Below are 20,287 nucleotides of genomic sequence, written 5' to 3' on the forward strand. Positions count from 1 at the left end.
ATCTCAGACCTCAGCCTCTGGAATAGTTAGGATTAGAAGTGTGAGCCACCTGCCCCTGGAACACTGTATATTTTTAAGGAGCAGGCTGTTTCAGCTTCCTCCTATTCATGTGGTTAAACTATACAGAGGAGTTGTTCCATCAGAATCCTTTTCTGCCACACTTTACTCAGTTTGTGTGTGCATTGATCCACATGACCCAATGTGTATTCATAGATCCTGAAAATTGAGATTTAATTTCTATGGTTTAGAGAAGGACAAATACCTTTTGTTTCTCTGAGCCTGACTTATTTCACTTAATACCACATTTCCAGGCCTGCCCATTTCCCTGTAAATGCCATAATACCAGAAGAGGCAAGTCCAGAGGAATCAGAAGTAGATTCCTGCCTGCCTGTTGAAAGAATAGTGATGAATAAGGAGTGATTATCCATGGGATTGGATTTTCTTTTCAGTGGGATAAAAATATTCACTGCACTAATGGATGGGAAACTGTTTTGTTCTCCTAACTCAACATCGTTCTAGGGGCTTGAACTACTGCTGGCCCTTCCCCCAGGGGAATCTTCCTGAAATCCGCCAGCCCAGTTTACAACCCAGAATCTCAGTCTACACATAAAATCCCACTCTCCCACCCTGTGAGTGGATGGCCTTCCAAGAACCTAGGGCAGGGCTCTGGCTCCAAAAAATAGGCCCCTAGTCAGAGACATGCATCATTAACATGTAAAACTCTTAGATCACTTCTGCTGCCCTGGAACCTGCTCCCCCACACTACAAAAGGGTGGGCTGTACTGTCAGGTGATCTTTCTCTAGCCAGCATTTATGTTCTTGGCTTTCCAACAGAGCTGTGTGTCACTGGGCATACTTGTACCCAAAAGACAGGAATAGGCATCACAGAGTGAGAAAATTGTAAAAGTAAGTCATTGCCACAGTTCACAAACCATAAAATAGTGTACTTCATATGTGGTACATGGTTCAAACTTGTCAATACTTCAGTTTCAAATATTTAGAGCTGAAAATACCTGGATATTTGTTTTCCTTTATATCAAGACATTTTTGCTTTTGAGCAGATGTCCAGGTGATAAAGAAGCACAAAATCTAACCCATGTTACAGATTTCCTTCTCCTGAAAATCTCAGAGGATACAAAATTACAATCAGTGCTCTTTTGGCTATTCCTGTCCATGTACCTGATCACTGTGATGGGAAATCTGCTCATCATCCTGGCTGTCAGCTCTGACCCCCACCTCCACACCCCCATGTACTTCTTCCTCTCCATCTTCTATTTAGATGACATCTGCTTCATCCCCACCACCGTGCCCAAGATGCTAGTGAACCTGCAGAGTCACAGCAGAGCCATCTCCTGTGTAGGCTGCCTCACACAGATGGGCCTCTTCATCTTTTTTTGCCGCATGGATGTTATGCTTCTAACTGTGATGGCCTATGACTGCTTTGTGGCCATCTGTCACCCCCTGAATTACCCTCTCCTCATAAACCCTCGTCTCTGTGTCTCCTTGGTTCTGCTGTCTCTTGTTGTCAGCTTCTTGGAAGGACAGCTGCACGTGTGGATGGTATTGAGGATGAACGATTTCAAGGAATTGGAAATCCCAAATTTCTTCTGTGACCCTTCTCAAATCCTGGATCTTTCCTGTAGAGACCCACTCTCAAATGATGTCTTCAAATATGTTGTTGCTATCATTTATGGATTTCCTACAATCTTTGGAATCCTTCTCCCTTACGATAAAATTATTTCTTCGGTGCTGAGAATTCCATCATCAGGAGGGAAGTACAAAGCCTTCTCCACCTGTGGCTCTCACCTGTCAGTGATGTGTTTATTCTTTAGGACAGCACTGGGTGTTTATGTTGAATCAGCTGTGGCACATTCTTCCAGGGGCAGGGCTGTGTCCTCAGTGATGTACACAGTGATCACTCCTTTCCTGAACCCCTTCATCTACAGCTTGAGGAACAGGGACCTCAAAAGTGTCCTGATCAGGTTCTTCAAACGAGGAGCTGACACCAGGAGGTAGGAAATCCATCTCTAATATGGTTTTGCATTGGAAGAAAATTTAACCGAAATTACTGTACATCCCTGTCTGTGCACATTCTTTGTATTTGTCTGGTTTCATCAATATAATTGATGACACAGGAGCACTAGAGAAAATTGCTGTCCATGTCAAGGATATTAATCGTCAGAATTCAAATGATTTAAATGCATAAAATTTTAGTTTGCAAAGATGACACATGCCTGAAAATGATAGTCCATCTGAATTTTACAGTGGTTTAGATATGAAGTTTCTGTCATCGATATTTATCCTCAAAAATAGTCGTGTAAAAGAGATTATTTTGGTTTTGGTAGCACTCGTGTTTGAACTTGGAGCTTTCTCATTTCTTGGCAAATGATTTACGACCAATACGTTGTTTTTAGTTATTTTATACATAGGTTCCAGGGATTTTTTGGTGGTTCAAGGGGATGAACTCAGCGTGAGTGCCTTCCCTGAGCTCTTTAGATCAAGTCCAAGCCCACCTTTGACCAAAGCCCCACTTGACATTTTCTAGAGGTAATTTTGAGATAAAAGTCTCAAGTCCTTTCGTGCCCAGGCTGGTTTTGGACCTTAATCCACAGATCCACTTGAGTAGCTAGGATTACTGGCTTGAGCCACCCCACCAGCTAGGATCTAGTGCTTGTTAAAGAACAGGACCAGCCAAATGCCCAGATTTCAGGGATGAGCCTCTAGATCCTGACTAACAAAAGTAAGATGGGTGTTATTTTTGAGGTTTCCTTGTTTTTTTGTTAGTTTGTTTGAAGCAGTGCTGGTGCTTGAACTCAGGGTCTGGACACTGTCCCTGAGCTTTTTTGCTCAGGCCTATTCTTCTACTACTTGATGCATAACTGCACTTCTGGGTTTGTGTGTGTGTGTGTGTGTGTGTGTGTGTTTGTGCATGTGTATCTTTATTTTTTTATATTTTTTATTGTAATTAGTAAAAGGGTTACATGATATTTGCCAGATAGAATGTGCATACATTGATACCGTTTCACATGTTTTGGTACCAATTTCCCTCCACCCTCACACCCGCCACCTGTCTTGGTTTTCCCCCCTTCCCTATCAAATTTCAAATATCCAAATACAAATAAATTCAATATATCAGATAACAAAGTGAGATACTATACCAATATGAGATAACCAAGGGACAGCAAAGGAGATGAAAGACAACATAGTACATTAAGGACAACAATCATTCATTATATGGCTTTTGTTTCAATATCCTGGAGGTCCTTTCAATTAGCTTCACATTATATGGCCTTATGCATCAAGATTTTGCTCTATTGCAAATCTCTGCTAGTAGAGCCCAAGGTTTCTACTGATTATGACGAATGAGGGAAACCACTGAGCCTAAGTTCCTTTGAGTCTGGCTTACTTCACTTAATATGATTTTTTCTAAGTCTTTCCATTTCCTAACCAATGGGGCGATGTCATTCTTTCTGACAGCAGCATAGAATAGACTTCAAACCAAAATTAGTAAGAAAAGACAAAGAAGGTTACTACATACTACTAAAGGTATCTTTCCTCCAGGAAGATATAACGATCCTAAATATTTACACACCCAATCCCGGAGCTCCAAACTTCATCAAGCAAACTTTACTTACATTCTAATAACTTTCTGCTGAGACCTGTAGTAGGGGTAAACAAGTAGACCTCTTTATCCTGCCCATCTGTTGTGCTGATAGGCTCCCACACCCAATATAAGGAGGGGAGTTTTAGAGAGATTCCTGCCTTGATGAAGCTGCGTGGCGTTTGTGTTCGTGCTCCGGAGAAGCAAGGCTGAGTGCGGGAGGACAGTGGGCCCTCTCCTCTCGCAGCTTGGACTGGTTGAGGTGTGCTTTTCTCCATCCCTCCTCAAGAGGGACTGGGGACGAAGGACCCCGACAACTGCATTCTCCTATGGGTCATTGTTTCCATTCGTTCTCGTACCTCCTAATGGAACCCTACTCAAGACAGTGATATTCAGAATATTTCTGTGGTTAAATTGTCTGGGGACTACTCAAAAGTCTTACACCTTGGAATTGCATTCCCCTATATGGTATAATTTGCCACATTTTTGCCAGTACTGGGTCTTAAACACAGGGTTTGGACACTGTCTTTGTGTCTTTGGGCTTTGTCAAGGCTAGAGCTCAAGGCCACTTGAGCCACAGCACCACTTCCAACTTTTTTTTCTACTGAGAAATCAAATCCAGATTTTCATGTATGCTAGGCATACAGTCCATCACCAGGGCAAATTCCTGGCCCCAATTAGCCATATTTTTGATGCTGTCATCTAGGCATAGAACTTGGAAGCTTTGCTTTCCAGAGGACAAATATAAAATCTATTGTTTGGGACATTTTTTTTACCTCTCATCGAAGTTAGTGACTTGTTTTGGATTTGTAAGCTTTGGATTAATTTTTCTAATTGTGAGTTCTGTAAATCAGGTTCCATGATGGTAGGAGAGCCTGTCATCAGTCTGTCCTCTGGCATCTCATCAAATCTCCAACACCATATGATCCTGCAGCTGGAAATCCTCCATGTCCACCTATCCAGAATATATTCTGTGAGATTCTTTTTCCTTTTTTTTCCAGTCCTGGGCTTGAGCTCAGGGCCTGAACACTGGCCTTGGACTTTCTCAAGGCTAGAGCTCTACCACTTGAGCCTCAGCACCACTTCCGGCTTTTTTTTCTATGTATGTGGTACCGAGGAATCGAACCCGGGTCTTCATGCACACTAGACAAGCACTTTAACCACTAGGCCAAACTCCCGGCCCTCTTTTTCCTTTTCTTTTCTTGTCTTTTCTTCTTTACCAATCCTGCAGCCTAAATTGAGCTCTGGGGCACTGTCCTTGGGTTTTCTCAAGGCTAGTGCTCTACGACTTGAGACATAGCCACGTCTTCCTTTTTCTATCAATGTGGTACCAAACAATCAAACCCATAGCTTTGTGCATGCTAGGCAAGCACTGTATCACCTAAGCATGCTCTCAGCACTGCATAATCCATTCTGAAGAGAGAAAGCTGTGTTTTTTGTTCAGCTGTGGAGCTTAAACTTGGGGCCTGTGCATTGTCCCTGATACTCTTATTCTCAAGAACATTGCTCTCCCACTTGAGGCATTTAGGTTGTGTAAACTGGAAAAAAGTTTTGGTTACTTTTTCATCTATTTGTATTGTAAATAAAAGAAGGGTTACATTATATTCACCAGATAGAAGGTACATTACTTCACAAACATTTATACCCTTTTTCATGTCTGGGTCCCCTTTTCACTTCCCCCACTTCCACCCCTCATCTTTTTTGCCCTGTTCCCTAACTGATGTCAAATAACTAACTAAGCATATATACAATATATTAGATAACAAGGTAAAATACTGTAACAATATGAGATAACCAAGGGATAGCAAAAGAGATGAGAAATACTCAGTAGAAACCTTGGGATCTCTTGGCAGAGATATACAATAGAGCAAAACCTAGATACATTAGGCCATACATTTTGACGCTAAATGAAAGGAACTCCAGGATATAGAAAAAAAAGCCATATAATTAGTGATTGTTTTCTTAAAGTATAGTTTATTTTGTGTACCTATGGTTCACACCTGTGTTCCTAGCTATTCAAAGCACTGAGATCTTAGGATCCCAATTCGAAGCCAAAAGAGACAACTATGCCATGAGAAACTTATCTCCAATTAACCATCCAAGGGCCAAAAGTAGAGGTGTGACTCAAGGGGTAGAAAGAGAAGAAAAATCTCAGTGAAGTTCCTAGAATCTGAATACAAGTCCTTCAGCTATCATACACACAGAAAAAAGAAAGAAAGAAAGACAGACAGACAGAAAGAAAGAAAGAAAGAAAGAAAGAAAGAAAGAAAGAAAGAAAGAAAAAAGAAAGAAAGAAATAGGAAAGGAAGGAAGGAAGGAAGGAAGGAAAGAAGGAAGAAAGGAAGAAAAGGAAGGAACCAGGATGGGAATTAGAAAAACAGGAAGAAGAATCAGGATGAAGAAACGAAACCTCCTTAGAGATAGACAGCTCAGCATAGTATTTTCTAGTGCTGAATTCTCTGTATGAATTAAGGGTAGGAAACCAATTGTCTATGTTTTCCAGAACGTTTACAAGGGTCATATCTTCAGAAAATACCACTATTTCTTTATTAATAAAGAAAGTATACATGGGTGTTTCTTTATAGGTTGGATGAGATTGAGTTTCACCAACCAGGATGACTTCTGTGGATTTTTCTCCAGTGATCTTGGAAGAGGAGCCTCTATTGTTCTTTGATCCAAAAACATTCCATATAATGTTCATTTTCTTTCTTTCTCTCTCTTTTTTCTTTCTCTCTTTTAGTTCCTTCTTTCTTTCTTTCTTTCTCTCTGTATTTCTTTCTGTATTTCTTTCTTTCTCTCGTTCTTTTTTCTTTCCTGATTGTTTTTTTTCATAGTCCTGGGGATTGAATTCAGGGCCTGGGCTCTGTCCTGAGCCTCTCTGTTCTCAAAGCTAGCACTCTACCACTTGCAGTCACAGCACCACTTGTAGAGTCTTCTGTGTATGTGGTACAGAGTCGGTCAACCTAGTGCTTCCTACTTGCTAGGCAAGCATTTACCCCAAAGCCACATGCCCACCCCCTTCTATTCTAATATATTTGAATGTCTAACATGAGTACCTAGAAGTTGTTTGAAATGAGCAATGTGGAATAGAGTACCATTTTACAAATATACATATAAAGACCTGCTGGATCACAGGTGACTATGAACAAATGCATTGACAAACAATGGACTATACAGGGGACGATTGCAATGGTGTGATTCTTTGAGCCATGAACTTATTAAGTAACCTAAAAACTATGAAGTAGCTTTTACTTGCGGTGTTGGGGATGGGGATCAAACCAAGAGGAAGGGTGTAGAAGGGTGAAGATGGAATGGTAAGGGAGAAAACACTCATGATATTCAGTAAGCATATTCAATATTATCCACTATACGTGAAAATGAATGTAGGACAATCAGGGGATGTGTAGGGTTGAGAGATATGGGGTGGAATGATGAAAGGTGTGACGCGGATCCAGATACATAAAGTGACATACTAAATTGTGAACACTTTGACATCCACTTAAAAACAATAAAACTATTCCTTGAAAGGAGTGTGGTTATTTCCATGCTGATTGCAATGGTCACTTATACACCGAATTACTCAATCTGAAACCTTAAAAGCCTTTATCTACAGATCTGGCCAGATGCTGTGATGTTACTATGGCACATGTGAGCCTCTGTCTCATGGTTAATAAAAGTTGCATCTTATGTTGGTGTGGAGAGTTAGTTATTTGTTTGTACCAGTCCTCAGGACTTGTTACTATTCATAAATTTGTTTTCTGAAGACTAGTGACCTATAACTGGAACTACACCCCACTTCTGAGTCTGTGTGTATATGTGTGTGTGTGTGTGTATGTGTGTGTGTGTGTGTTTAGTTGGAAATAACAGTTTTATAGGATTTCCAACTGTGGCTGACCTCAAAATGCAAATCGTGAGATTTCTTCCTTGTGAGCAGCTAGGGTAGAAACCGTGGACCAACAGAGCCTGGCTGTTAGTGTTTTGGATCAGGAAAAAAAATAATAAATGACCTTTCCTTGCAAATTTACCTAGAAAAATGCTAACTACATTCTCTCACATGACAGAAAGTTCATGGGCCTGTAGAATATGGTTGAAACAAATGAAACGGCCTAAAATAAATCATATGATATGTGTGCCTCATAATTCAAAGTTTTTAATTATGAGGAGGCTATGAGAGTCCTGATGTCACTTCTGGAATCTGCTATAGCATACTACCACGTGCATTTAACTGACATTTTAAAATAAAATTTTGCATATCACACAAATTATTGATGAGAGTTAAATACAAGTTACATTCTGTTTTTAACCTTTTTTTTTGCTGGTCCTTGTGGTTGAACTCAGGGATTAGACACTGCTCATGAGTTTTTTGGCTGAAGTCCAGTGTTCTACACCTTGAGCCACAGTGCCATTTCCAGCCATTGCTGAGTTGTTTATTGGATATCAGAGTCTCACAGACTTTCCTGCCCATGTTGGCTTAAAAGCCTGATCTTGGAACTATAAAAGCATAATGAAAAAAATTCAAGAAGACACTAGGAATGGGAAAGACATCCCATGATCATGGATAGGGAGAACCAACATAATGAAAATGGCTATACTGCAGAAATTGATATAAAATTCAATGCAATCCCCATCAAAATGCCAAAGACATTCTTTACTGAAATAGAAGATATAATCCAAGGTTTCATATGGAACAAGAAAAGACCTAGAATAGCCAAAACAATTCTAGGTGGTATTACAACCAGACTTAAACTCTACTATAGATCCATAATAACAAAAACCGCTTGATATTGGCACAAAAACAGACCAGAAGATCAGTGGAACGGAATAGAAAACCCAGAAATAAAACCACATAACTATAGTCAACTTGTATTTGACAAAGGAGCCGAAGATATACAGTGGAGCAAACACAGTCTATTCAATTATTGGTGTTGGGAAAACTGGGCAGCCACAGGCACCCTAGCCTTTCGCCATGCACAAGCATTAACTCAGTGTCAGATTGGAAACTGAAACTGCTACATGATAAAGTGGTACAGACACTGGAACTCGTAGGCAAAGGGAAAAGACCCTGAACAGAATTGGAGGGAGACACGATAAATGGGACTACCTAAAAATATTGTCATTTTCACGATGTTGATTGTTCCAGTCCAGGAGCATGGGAGGTTTTTCCATTTCCTCATTTCTGCTATAATTTCCTTTTGCAGGACTTTAAAGTTTTCATCAAAGAGGTCCTTTACTTTCTTAATTAAGTTAATTCCTACATACTTCATTTTCTTTGAGGCTATTGCAAAAGGAGTTGCTTTCCTCATTCTTGCCACGTTTCTCTTACTGTTGGCATAGAGGAAGGCAGTTGATTATTGAGGGTTAATTTTCCACTCTGCTACCTTTCAAAAGTTTTGAATCAGCTCAAGGAGCTTGGGCATGGAGTCTATAGGGTTCTTTAAATATAGAATCATGTCATCTGCAAAGAGGGAGAGTTTTACTTTCTCATTCCCTATTTGGATCCCCTTTATGCTTGCTTCTTGCCTTATTGCACTGGCTAGGAATTCTAATACTATGTTAAAGAGGAGTGGAGAGAGTGGGCATCCTTGTCTCCTTCCTTATTTTAGAGGGAATGTCTTTAGCTTTTCGCCATTAAGTATGATTTTAGAATAAAAGGGTGTTGGATCTTGTCAAATGCCTTTTCTGCATCTATTGAGACATTCATGTGATTTTTGTCCTTGCTCCTGTTGATGTGTTGAATTATATTAATTGATTTGCATATGTTGAACCAGCTTTGCCTCCCTGTGATGAATGCTGTTTGATTATAGCGTATAATTTTTTGATGAGTTGTTGTAGACGGTTGGCCAATATTTTGTTGAGAAGTTTTGCATCAAAATTCATCAAGGAAATGGGTCTATAGTTCTCATTCTTTGATGAATCTCTGTCTGTTTTGGGGATGAGGGTTATACAAGATTCAAAGAATGAGTTTGGCAAAGAGCCTTCATTTTCTATTTCATTGAAGAGCTTGAGGAGTATTGTTGTGAGGTCTGTTTTGAAAACTTTATAGAATTCAGCTGTGAATCCATCTGGCTCTGGGCTTTTTTTAGGTGTAAGTTCTCTTATTGCCATTTTTATTTCAGTACTTGAAATAGGCCTATTTAGTTGGTTTAGGTCTTCTTGGTTCAGTGTGGGTATGTTAATGGCTAGGAATTCATCCATTTCTTCTAGATTCTCAAATTTGTTGGCATGAAGGTTTGAGAAGTATTCCCTCATGATATTCTGGATTTTGGTAATTTCTGTCGTGATACTACCATTCTCATCTGTCTTTTTGTTTATTTCGGTATGTTCCCTTCTTTACTTGGTAAGATTTGCTAAGGGCCTGTCAATTTTGTTAATTTTTTAAAGAAGCAACTCCTTGTTTTGTTGATACTTTCTACAGTTTTTTGGACTCCAATTCATTTAATTCTGCTTTGATTTTAATAATTTGCTCCCTTCTAGTTGGATCTGGGTTGGTTTGTTGCTCTTCTTCCAGGCAATTAAGGTGACACATTAAATTGTGTGTTTGCGATTTTTCCAATTTGTTATTGTAGGGACTCAGAGGTTTCAACTTTCCTCTGAATACTGCCTTTGCTGTGTCCCAAAGGAGCTCGTATTTTGTGTGCTCATTTTTGTTGAATTTCATAAAATGTTGGATTTCTGTTCTGGTATCTTCAATGACCCATTGTTGATTCAACAGTGTATTGTTCAATCTCCATGAATTACAGGGTTTTCGTTGGTGGAGGCTGGTGTTCAGTTCCAATTTGATGCCCTTGTGGTCTGAGAGATTGCAGGGAATAAGGGAATAATTTCAGTGTTTCTGAATCTGCCCAGGTTTGTTTTATGCCCTAAAATGTGGTCTATTTTGGAAAATGTTCCACCTACTGCTTAAAAAAAACATATATTGTGTTGTTACGGGTTGAAATAATCTGCAGATACCTGTTAGATCTCATTGGTCTATACAGTTGTTCAATTCTAGGGTTTCACTGTTGAGTTTTTGCCTTGATGATTTGACCATAGGTGAGAATGGTGTATTAAAGTTACCAACAATCACTGTGTTTTGATGTATGTATGGTTTCAAAGAATGTAAAATTTGCTTGAGGAAGTTCGGTGCTCTAGGATTAGGTGTGTAGATATTTAGGTAGTTATGTCCTATTGGAGGAGAGATCCATATATTAGTATGTAGTAACCTTCTTTGTCTTTTCTCACTAATTTTAGTTTGAAGTCTATTTTATCTCATATGAAGATGGCAACTCCAGCCTCTTTATGGGGGTTGATAAATTTTGTTCCAAACTCTCACTTTCAAAAGATGATTGTGTTTTTGAGCAAGATGTGTCTCATGAAGACAGCAGAACGATGGATCTTACTTTTTGATTCTGTATTTAAAGAATCCTAGAGACTCCACTCCCAAGTTTCTTGAGCTGATTCCAAACTTCAGAAGGGTAGCAGGGTATAAAATTAAACCTCAAAAATCAACTGACTTCGCCTATGCCAACAGTGAGGGGAATGAGACAACAATCAGGACAGCAACTCCTTTTGCAATAGCCTTAATAAAAATAAAGTACCTAGGAATTATCTTAACTAAGAATGTAAAGGACCTTTTTGATGAAAACTTTAAAACCCTGAAAAAGGAAATTAAAGCAGCAGTGAGGAAATGGAAAAATCTCCCATGCTCTTGGAATGGAAGAATCAACATCGTGAAAATGACAATCTTGCCAATGGCTATCTACAAATTCAACGCAATACCCATCAATATCCCAATATCATTTTTAAAGAAATCGAAAAGGTAGTCCACATTTCGTATGTAATAATAAAAGACCCTGTATAGCAAGAACACTTCTTAGCAGAAGGAACAGCGAAGGAGGAATTTCAATACCAAACTTTAGACTCCATTACAGAGCTATAAGTATCAAAATAGCTTGGTACTGGCACAGGAACAGGCCTGAAGACCAATGGAATAGAACTGAGGACCCAGATATTAAACCACAGACCTATGGCCATCTAATCTTGGACAAGGAAGCCAAAAAAATAGAATGGAAGAAAGACAGCCTCTTCAATAAGTGGTGCTGGCAGAACTTGTTAAGCACCTGCAGAAATCTAAAATTGGATCCTTATTTGTCACCCTGCAGTAGAATTAACTCCAAATGGATCAAAGACCTCAAGGTAAAAGCTGACACACTGAAAACTTTACAGGAAGGAATAGGAGATACACTTGGCTTCCTTGACACAGGTCGAAACTTTCTTAATAAGGACCAAGAATCACAACAAATCAGAGAAAGGCTGTATAAGTGGGACTGCATTAAACTGCAGAGCTTTTGTATGGCAAAGGACATAGCTAGCAAATTAATTAGTAACCCTACAGAATGGGAGAAGATCTTCGCTAACCATACAACAGACAAAGGCCTCATATCTAAAATATATCAACAGCTCAAAAAGTTAAATCACTCCAAAACTAACCTCCAAAGTAACAACCATCCCATTAAAAAATGGGCCAAAGACTTAAAGAGAGTCTTCTCTGAAGAAGAAACAAAAATAGTCTATAGACACATGAAGAAATGCTCAACATATCTGGTCATAAAAGAAATGCAATTCAACACAACTCTAAGATTCCACCTCACCCCAGTTAGAATGGCCAGGATCATGAAAACTAATAATAACAGATGCTGGAGGGCATGTGGCCAGGATTGATCACTACTACACTGCTGGTGGGAGTGCAAATTCGTTCGATCACTATGGAAAGCAGTATGGCAGTCCCTCAAAAGACTACACATAGAGCTCCCTTATGACCCAGCAATTCCACAGCTATGCATTTACCCAATCATCCAGAAACTAGGACATACTAAATCCACTAGCACAACAATGCCCATTGCAGCACTATTTACCATAGCAAAGATATGGAACTAACCCAGATGTCCTTCAGTTGATGAGTGGATCAACAAGATGTGATATTTGTACACAATGGAATTCTATGCTGCTTTCAGAAGGAATGACATCGCTCCATTTGTTAGGAAATGGAAAGACTTAGAAAAAATCATATTAAGTGAAGTAAGCCAGACTCAAAGGAACATAGGCTCATTGGTTTCCCTCATTTGCCAGAATCAGTAGAAAACTTGGACTCTTCTAGCAGAGATTTGCCATAGAGCAAAACGTAGATACATAAGACCATACAGTATGACACTAAATGAAAGGACCTCTCGGATATAGAAACAAAAGCCATATAATGAGTGATTGTTGTCCTTAATGTACTATGTTATCTCTCATTTCTTTTGCTGTCCCTTGGTTATCTCATATTGTTACAGTATCTCATCTTGTTATCTGATATATTGGCTGTATGCATATTTGGTTATTTGAAATTGGATAGGAAAGTGGGGAAAACAAGATGAGGGTGGGGGTGAAGATGGGTGGAAAATGGGCACCAAGACATGAGAAAGGGTATCAATGTATGTGTAGTAATGCATCTTCCATCTGGTGAATGTAATGTAACCCTTCTATGAATTACAATAAAAATATATTGAAAATAACAGTGCCAATAAAAAATAAAATATTCTGTACAGATAAAAATATAGTCTCAAAATAGGGAGATAGCCAACCAACTGGGAAAAGATATTTACGAATAATACAATTGACAAGTGATTAATATCCAGTATCTACAGGGAACTGGAGAAACTATTCCCCCCCCCGAAACCCAACAAACCAGTCACCAAATAGGCAAGGGAAGTAAAGAGAGAATTCAAGATTTTGAACTCAGACAATGACAGTTGCTGGTGGAGTTTTGGAGAAAAAGGAACCCTACTACATTGCTGGTGGGATTGTAAACTAATTGAGCCACTCTCGAAAGTAGTGTGGAAGTTTCTTAAAGAACTGAAAATAGACCTTCCCTACGATCCTGACATACCACTTCTAGGCATCTACACTGAACATCATAACCCAAGATATGATAAGGACACCTGCTCAGCTATGTTTACTCTGCACTATTCACAATACCCAGGTGATGGAAACAATCCAGATGTCCTACTGCAGATGAATGGATATAGAAAATGTGATATATATATATGTATATATATATATGTATACAATGGAATTCTACAGAGCCAAGAGACAGGATAAAATAATGGCATTCACAGGGAAGTGGATGAATCTAGAGAGAATCATGTTGAGTGAGACAAGTGAAGAACAAAAGAATAAAAGGTGCCTTGTGTCCTTAATATGTGGCTATTAGATCCAAAGAGTAGAAAAGCAAGGACACAATATTTTTGCATACCCAATGCTATGGACATGGTAATGGAAATATAAACATAACTATATAGACATTAAAACCTATGACTTTATAGATGTAATGTTTTATTTCATAAATTAATATGTTTCTATGACATACAAACCCTTAGCCTAATTTTGATTAAATTCTAAAACCTAAGTCCCAGTGATTGTATATAGAGATTCCCTTCTTAAGCAATTGTTTGTTACTTGAAATATGATGTAAAAATCAATGTTAATAAAATCTTTAATGAAAAAAAATCCTTTTCTTTCACTCACAGCACCCTGAGTAGGTAGGATCACAGATGTGACCCAGCAGTGCAGCCTCGTTGTGGAGATATTAATTCTTCACTTGCTTGTAGACAGAACTTTCCATTTAAGACATTCATGTACATGTATAACGCATCTTAAACCCAATCACACCTTCCAAAATACTCCCTCTCCCCCTCCCCCACCTGCCACATTAATATCCACACTTCCTTTTATACATGCACATTGAATATGGTGACAAAAATTCTCTCACTCTCTGTTCAATGATTCCATGTGATTTATTCCTTCCTGCCAGTCCCCTATTCAAGACACTGATATTCTAGATATTTCCTTTATGAACTGTCTAGGAACTCTCCAAAGGGTTTGCAATGCAGAATAGCCTTCCTGTATAGTCTATAATTACTCATACTTTTCATCTTGTCATCTTTGCATAGACAGACCAGTTTCATTTACCAAAGGACATGCTTGAAAACTATACTTTAAAGCATTTGTTCTCCCTCATCCCCTCCATGTTATGAGTTGCCTAGAGATGATTTGTTCGGCATCAGTTTGGCAAATTGTGAGCTCTGTGAATTTTGCATCCAGAATCATTGAAGAGCCTGTTACCAGCCAGTCCCCTGACATCTCCCTAAATATCTCCAATGCAATGTTAGCCCCAGTTGGAAATACTCATGTGTTGCCCTACTCATGGTCCAGTGTTAGGATTGAGCCTGAGGATTTCATACACTTCAGGCATGGAACACTCTTTTCATCTGTACTTCATGAACTTGACCCAACAGAGAAGCAACACAACCAAGTGTGTAGTGAGTGTACCACACAATTCATACAAGTGTGCTTTCTGCAAGATTCCTCGTGATTTAGAGTTTTCCTTCTTGTCAAGAAATACAGTCAAATGCCTTGTTTCCTAACTAAAGAGCTAACAGCTGCAAGGACTGCTTCTACATAATGAATATAATGAAGACAAGACAGTAATTTGGTATCCTGTTAGAGGAGTCTCAGGAATAGCAGTAGTGAAAAATGTAAAAATTATTAATCTGCTCTATAGAATGTCACAGAGACAGATAGAGAGAGAGAGAGAGAGAGAGAGAGAGAGAGAGAGAGAGAGAGAGAGAGAGAGGGAGAGAGAGAGAGACAGAAAGAGACAGAGAGAGACAGAGAGAGAAACGGAGAGACGGAGAGACAGAGACAGAGACAGAGAGACGGAGACAGAGAAAGACAGACAGAGACAGAGAAAGACAGGGAGAAAAAGGGGGGATGCAGGGAAACAAAGATGAAAGTTAGAAAAAAAAAGCAAGGATGAAGAAATATCCTGGGGTATTGCAGAAATGGTAGAGGATTTCCTAGTCCTGGACTCTTGATGTGAAATTGCTTTGGATCATGCAGCTCTGTATATTTTACAGAGTTTTAATGAGTAGGTCAATTCGAATTTTTCACTATGGCCCTATTCACTATTTCCGTATCATAAAATGAAGCATGTAGGTATGCTTCTTTACATATTGGATGAAAATGAATTTTACAGATTAAAAAATCACACCTGTGAAATAGACTGTAATAAAGAATAAGCTGTATTTCCTGTGATCAGAAAACACTACCTATAATGTTCTAACACAGTTGAGTATTTAAAATGAATACATGAAAGGGAATCAATGAGAAAGAAAAAAATCTAGGATGATTGAGTTTGTGATAATTGAAAAGTATCGGACAGAATATTGTTATGAACTGTGCATATTTGAGTTCAGAATGATTATTGAATTCTGACTTCTTCATTAAGTATTGCTCTCTCTTTATATCGAAGATCTCCAACTAATGCAGAGATGTGTAATCTAACACACATCTCAGAATTTTACCTCCTGGGACTCTCAGATGACCCTGTGCTACAACCCATGCTCTTTGGGCTCTTCCTGTCCATGTACCTGATCACTGTGGTCAGAAATCTGCTCATCATCCTGGCTGTCACCTCTGACCCCCACCTCCACACCCCCATGTAATTCTTCCTCTCCAACCAGTCCTTAGCTGACATTGGCTTCACCTCCACCACAGTCCCCAAGATGCTGGTGGACATCCAGACTCACAGCAGAGCCATCTCCTATGTGGGCTGCCTCAACAGATGTCTATTTTTCTCATTTTTGTTTGTATGGATGTTTGCTTCTTACTGCCATGGCCTATGACCACTTTGTGGCCATCTGTCACCCCCTGAATTATCCACTCATCGTGAACCCTTGTCTCTTTGTCTTCTTGATTCTGCTGTCATTTGTCGCCACCACCTTGGAAGGACAACTGCATGTGTGGATGGTGTTACAGATGACCGATTTCAAGCAATTGGAAATCCCATGTTTTTTTGTGACCCTTCTCAAGTTCTGGATTTTGCCTGTGAGCATACATTCAGAAGTAATTTATTTAAATACATCATGGGTACCATATATGGTTTCCTTCCTTTCTTAGGGATCCTTTTCTCTTAGTACAAGATCATTTCTTCTGTACTGAGAACGTCATCTTCAAGCGGGAAGTACAAAGCCTTCTCCACATGTGGTTCTCACCTGTCCGTGGTCTGCTTATTCTTTGGGACAGCATTTGGTGTCTACTTTGAGTCAGCTGTGTCACATTCTCCCAAGGGCAGCGCTGTGTTCTTAGTAATGTACACAGTGGACACTCCTCTCCTGAACCCTTTCATCTACAGTCTGAGGAACAGGGACCTCAAAAGTGCCCTGAGCAGGTTGTAAAAACCAGGAGTAGACACCAGCAGGTAGGAAGTTCATTTGTTATGTGGTTTTGACAGAAGCAAGAATCTTCAGCATATAGTCCTATAAATTCTACCTGTCTGAATACTGTATGCATCTAGTTTAATTAGTACAATCCATTGGCAGTGGAAAACCATTCTGGATATGTCAGGATGGATTCCTTAAGGAGGAATATATCTTTGTAATGTTTAAATTGTTAGTTTGTAAAGAATGATGAATGTTTACAGATGTCAGTCCCAACAAAGAATATTGCAAGTATTGAGTGGCAAATTTTGTAATATGTACATTTTACCTCAATACTATTGGACAGACTTTGAAGGCAGAACATGTTATTTTGTAGCCAGCTACTCTGTCCTGTGTTTTAGCTTGAGTTAATTTAAAAATTATAAACTAGTGCCTTAATTTTTTCCCCTGATGACTTTTGTTATTTTAAAGGTGTTATATAAATGGGCTACCATTACATAAGTCAGGCGAAGAGTGCATTTCATTCTGGATAATGTAATTCCTAACTTCCCACTGTCCCAGTTCTTCCCTCCCATCATCACCTATGAGTTTTAAATTCAATTACAACACACACACAGAGCAAAAGTCAAGCTATGGCTCAAGAAGCAGAAAAATAATCCTGAGGAAAAAAAATCAGAGAAAGTGTCCACATCTTGAGTTCAAACCCCAGGAATGGTACAAACCAAGATGCAAAGAAGCAAGCAAACAACAAAAATCATTAACCTTGCTTTTATGAGCAGGCAGTTAGAGGCTCATCCCTGAGATATAAACATCAGGGCAGACCTGTGCATTAAAAAAGTCCTAGATCGTGCTCGCTTCGGCAGCACATATACTAAAATTGGAACTATACAGAGAAGATTAGCATGGCCCCTGCGCAAGGATGACACGCAAATTCATAAAGTGTTCCATATTTTTACATTTGCTGGTGGGGTTGTGGAGAAAAAGGAACCCTAGTACGCTGCTGGGGGGAATGCAGACTAGTTCAGCCACTCTGGAAAGCAGTGTGGAGGTTTCTTAAAGAACTGAAAATAGACCTTCCCTATGATCCAGCCATACCACATCTCGGCATCTATCCTAAACATCATGACCCAAGATATTACAAGGACACCTGCTCAGCTATGTTCATCTCTGCACTATTCACAATAGCCAGGCGATGGAAACAATGCAGATGTCCTACTGCAGATAAATGGATACAGAAAATGGGGTATGTATACACAATGGAATTCTACATAGCCAACAGACAAGATAAAACAATGGCATTCGCAGGGAAATGGATGAATCTAGAGCAAATCATGTTGAGTGAGACAAGTCAAGACCTAAGGAACAAAAGGCATTTGGTATCCCTAATATGTGGCTATTAAGAGTACAAGAGCAGGACACAATATTTGCATACCCAATGCTATGGACATGGTATTGGAAATATAAACGTAACTATATAGACATAAAAACCTATGACTCTATAGACAAAATGTCTTATTTCTTAAATTAATATGTTTCTATGACATACAAAACCTTAGCCTAATTTTGATTAAGTTCTACATACTAAGTCCCAGTGATTGTAAAGAGAGATTCCCTCTTGAACACTTGTTTGTTAAACTTGTCATTTAAAATACGATGTAAAAAATCAACATTAATAAATTCCTTAAAAAAAACAAAAAGTCCCAGATCCCATCTGTAAATTACTAAAAACAAAGAAAGCATTTGCCAAGAAATCAGAAAGCCTTGAGTTCAAACACCAGTGCTACCAAAACAAAAATGATCTGTTTGTGTCCACTTTTCAAAATTTATCTTTTTATTTTTTGTTGTAATGTATAGTGGTGCTACAAGTATTATTTGACACATAGTTGGGATTTTCATTATTTATTGAAACTGGAATAAACAAAATAAAATATACTCAGAATGGTTAAAAACATCAGGAAACTCTAAAGGGAAATAAAGCTGTGTGATGCTGGCTTATGCTTGTCATCTTAGCTACTCAGGAGGCTGAGATCTGAGGGTCATGGTTCAAAACCAGCACCAGGGACAACACCCAGATCCTGAGTTCAAAAGAATATCATGACTGCATTTGCTCAGGTACATATGTGGAAAGGGATCCAGACAAAGTGAGGGGATAGGCAGGGCATGAGAGAGTCTATAAGAACCGTGAAATGAATGACTTTGATCATAGAATTCATAATTAAACATGACAAGTTGAATCCTCTGGTACAGCTTTTAACCGTAGTAAAATTTTGAAAAAAGGGAAAAGAAAGAAGTCACAGAGATTATGAGATCTCAAGCAGTGAGATTTCAAAACTGAAGCTGTTAAGATTTCTGAAATTTAGCACTGCAATCCTTTTTTCTGGGTCTTGAACTCTGGACATTACCCTGTTCCTGATTTTTTTCTCTTTTTGTCAAGGCTGGCCCTCCTTTCATTGAGACATAACAACACTTTCAACTTTTTTGGTGTTTAATTGAAGGTCAGAGTCTTGTTGTCTTTCTCCAACACATAAGGATGTCCATTTCTAGATCCCTATGTAGATTTGTTGTGTATCAGAAAACCACTTCTTTCCTTCCTCATGTGAGAAGCATAAAGCTTTAGCCTCTATCTCATTTCCCTGCCATCTGCTTAGGATCTGCCACAACATCTCTTACAGCCGAGGGAATTCCTGCACTCGTCAACACAGCAGAGGTATGGTAACAGTGAAGATTTTATTGAATGGACAAATGTTAATCTGATATTAGGTTGCTTAGCTAGCATGCATAGAGCCTGGGTTCAACTGCTGAGTGCCACATGCACGGAAAAAGTAGGAAGTGGGGCTGTGAGCATAGCCTAATGGTAGGGTGCCCACCTCCCATGCACAAAGCCCTGGATTCAATTTCTTGGCACCATACACAAAGAAAAAGCTGGAAGTGGCACTGTGCCTCAAATGGCAGAGTACTAAAAAGTGTCTAAGGACAGTGCCCAGGCCCCAAGTTCAAGCCCCATTACTGACAAAAAATTCAAATCAAAAAACTTTGAGATTCCACCAAACCTAAGTTAGATGACCATTATGAAGAAAACTGATAATCACAGATGATGTTGGGGTTGTGGCCAGAAGGGGACATTCCTATCTTGTTGGTAAAATTTCTGGAAAGCTATGGAGATTCCTTAAAAGACTGAACAGAGATTCTCAATACCCAGCATTCCCACTTTGGGTCATTTGATAAAAATCCACTACAAACATTTCCCCACTGCAACTGCCAGTACCACCATTTTCATGGAAACATTGTTTGCTTATCCAAGATATGCAATCAACCGAGATACCCCTCGGTGGATGAATGACTCAAGAAAATGTGGTCTATAAACACAATGAAATTGTATACACCCATCAGAAAAAAATACATTGTACTGTTTGTAAGGGAATAGAGAGACCTGGAAAACCAAGAAGGT

General features: G+C 39.1%; 1 protein-coding gene and 1 non-coding gene across 2 annotated transcripts; both read left to right on the forward strand.

The window, feature by feature from the left end:
• The first annotated feature begins 1,173 nt into the window (after positions 1 to 1,173).
• Positions 1,174 to 2,016, forward strand: LOC150068166 (olfactory receptor 7E178-like). The gene has a single exon (XM_090347530.1). The coding sequence runs from the start codon at positions 1,174 to 1,176 to the stop codon at positions 2,014 to 2,016; it is 843 nt and encodes a 280-aa protein (XP_090203656.1).
• A 15,670-nt stretch (positions 2,017 to 17,686) lies between these two features.
• On the forward strand, positions 17,687 to 17,793 carry LOC150068167 (U6 spliceosomal RNA). Its single transcript, XR_016538411.1, has one exon. It is a non-coding gene; the product is annotated as a U6 spliceosomal RNA (small nuclear RNA).
• Positions 17,794 to 20,287: the final 2,494 nt, after the last annotated feature.

The sequence above is a fragment of the Megascapheus bottae genome, chromosome 1 (assembly GCF_031878675.1).
Source record: "Megascapheus bottae isolate mThoBot1 chromosome 1, mThoBot2.hap1, whole genome shotgun sequence".
Taxonomy (NCBI): Eukaryota; Metazoa; Chordata; class Mammalia; order Rodentia; family Geomyidae; genus Megascapheus; species Megascapheus bottae.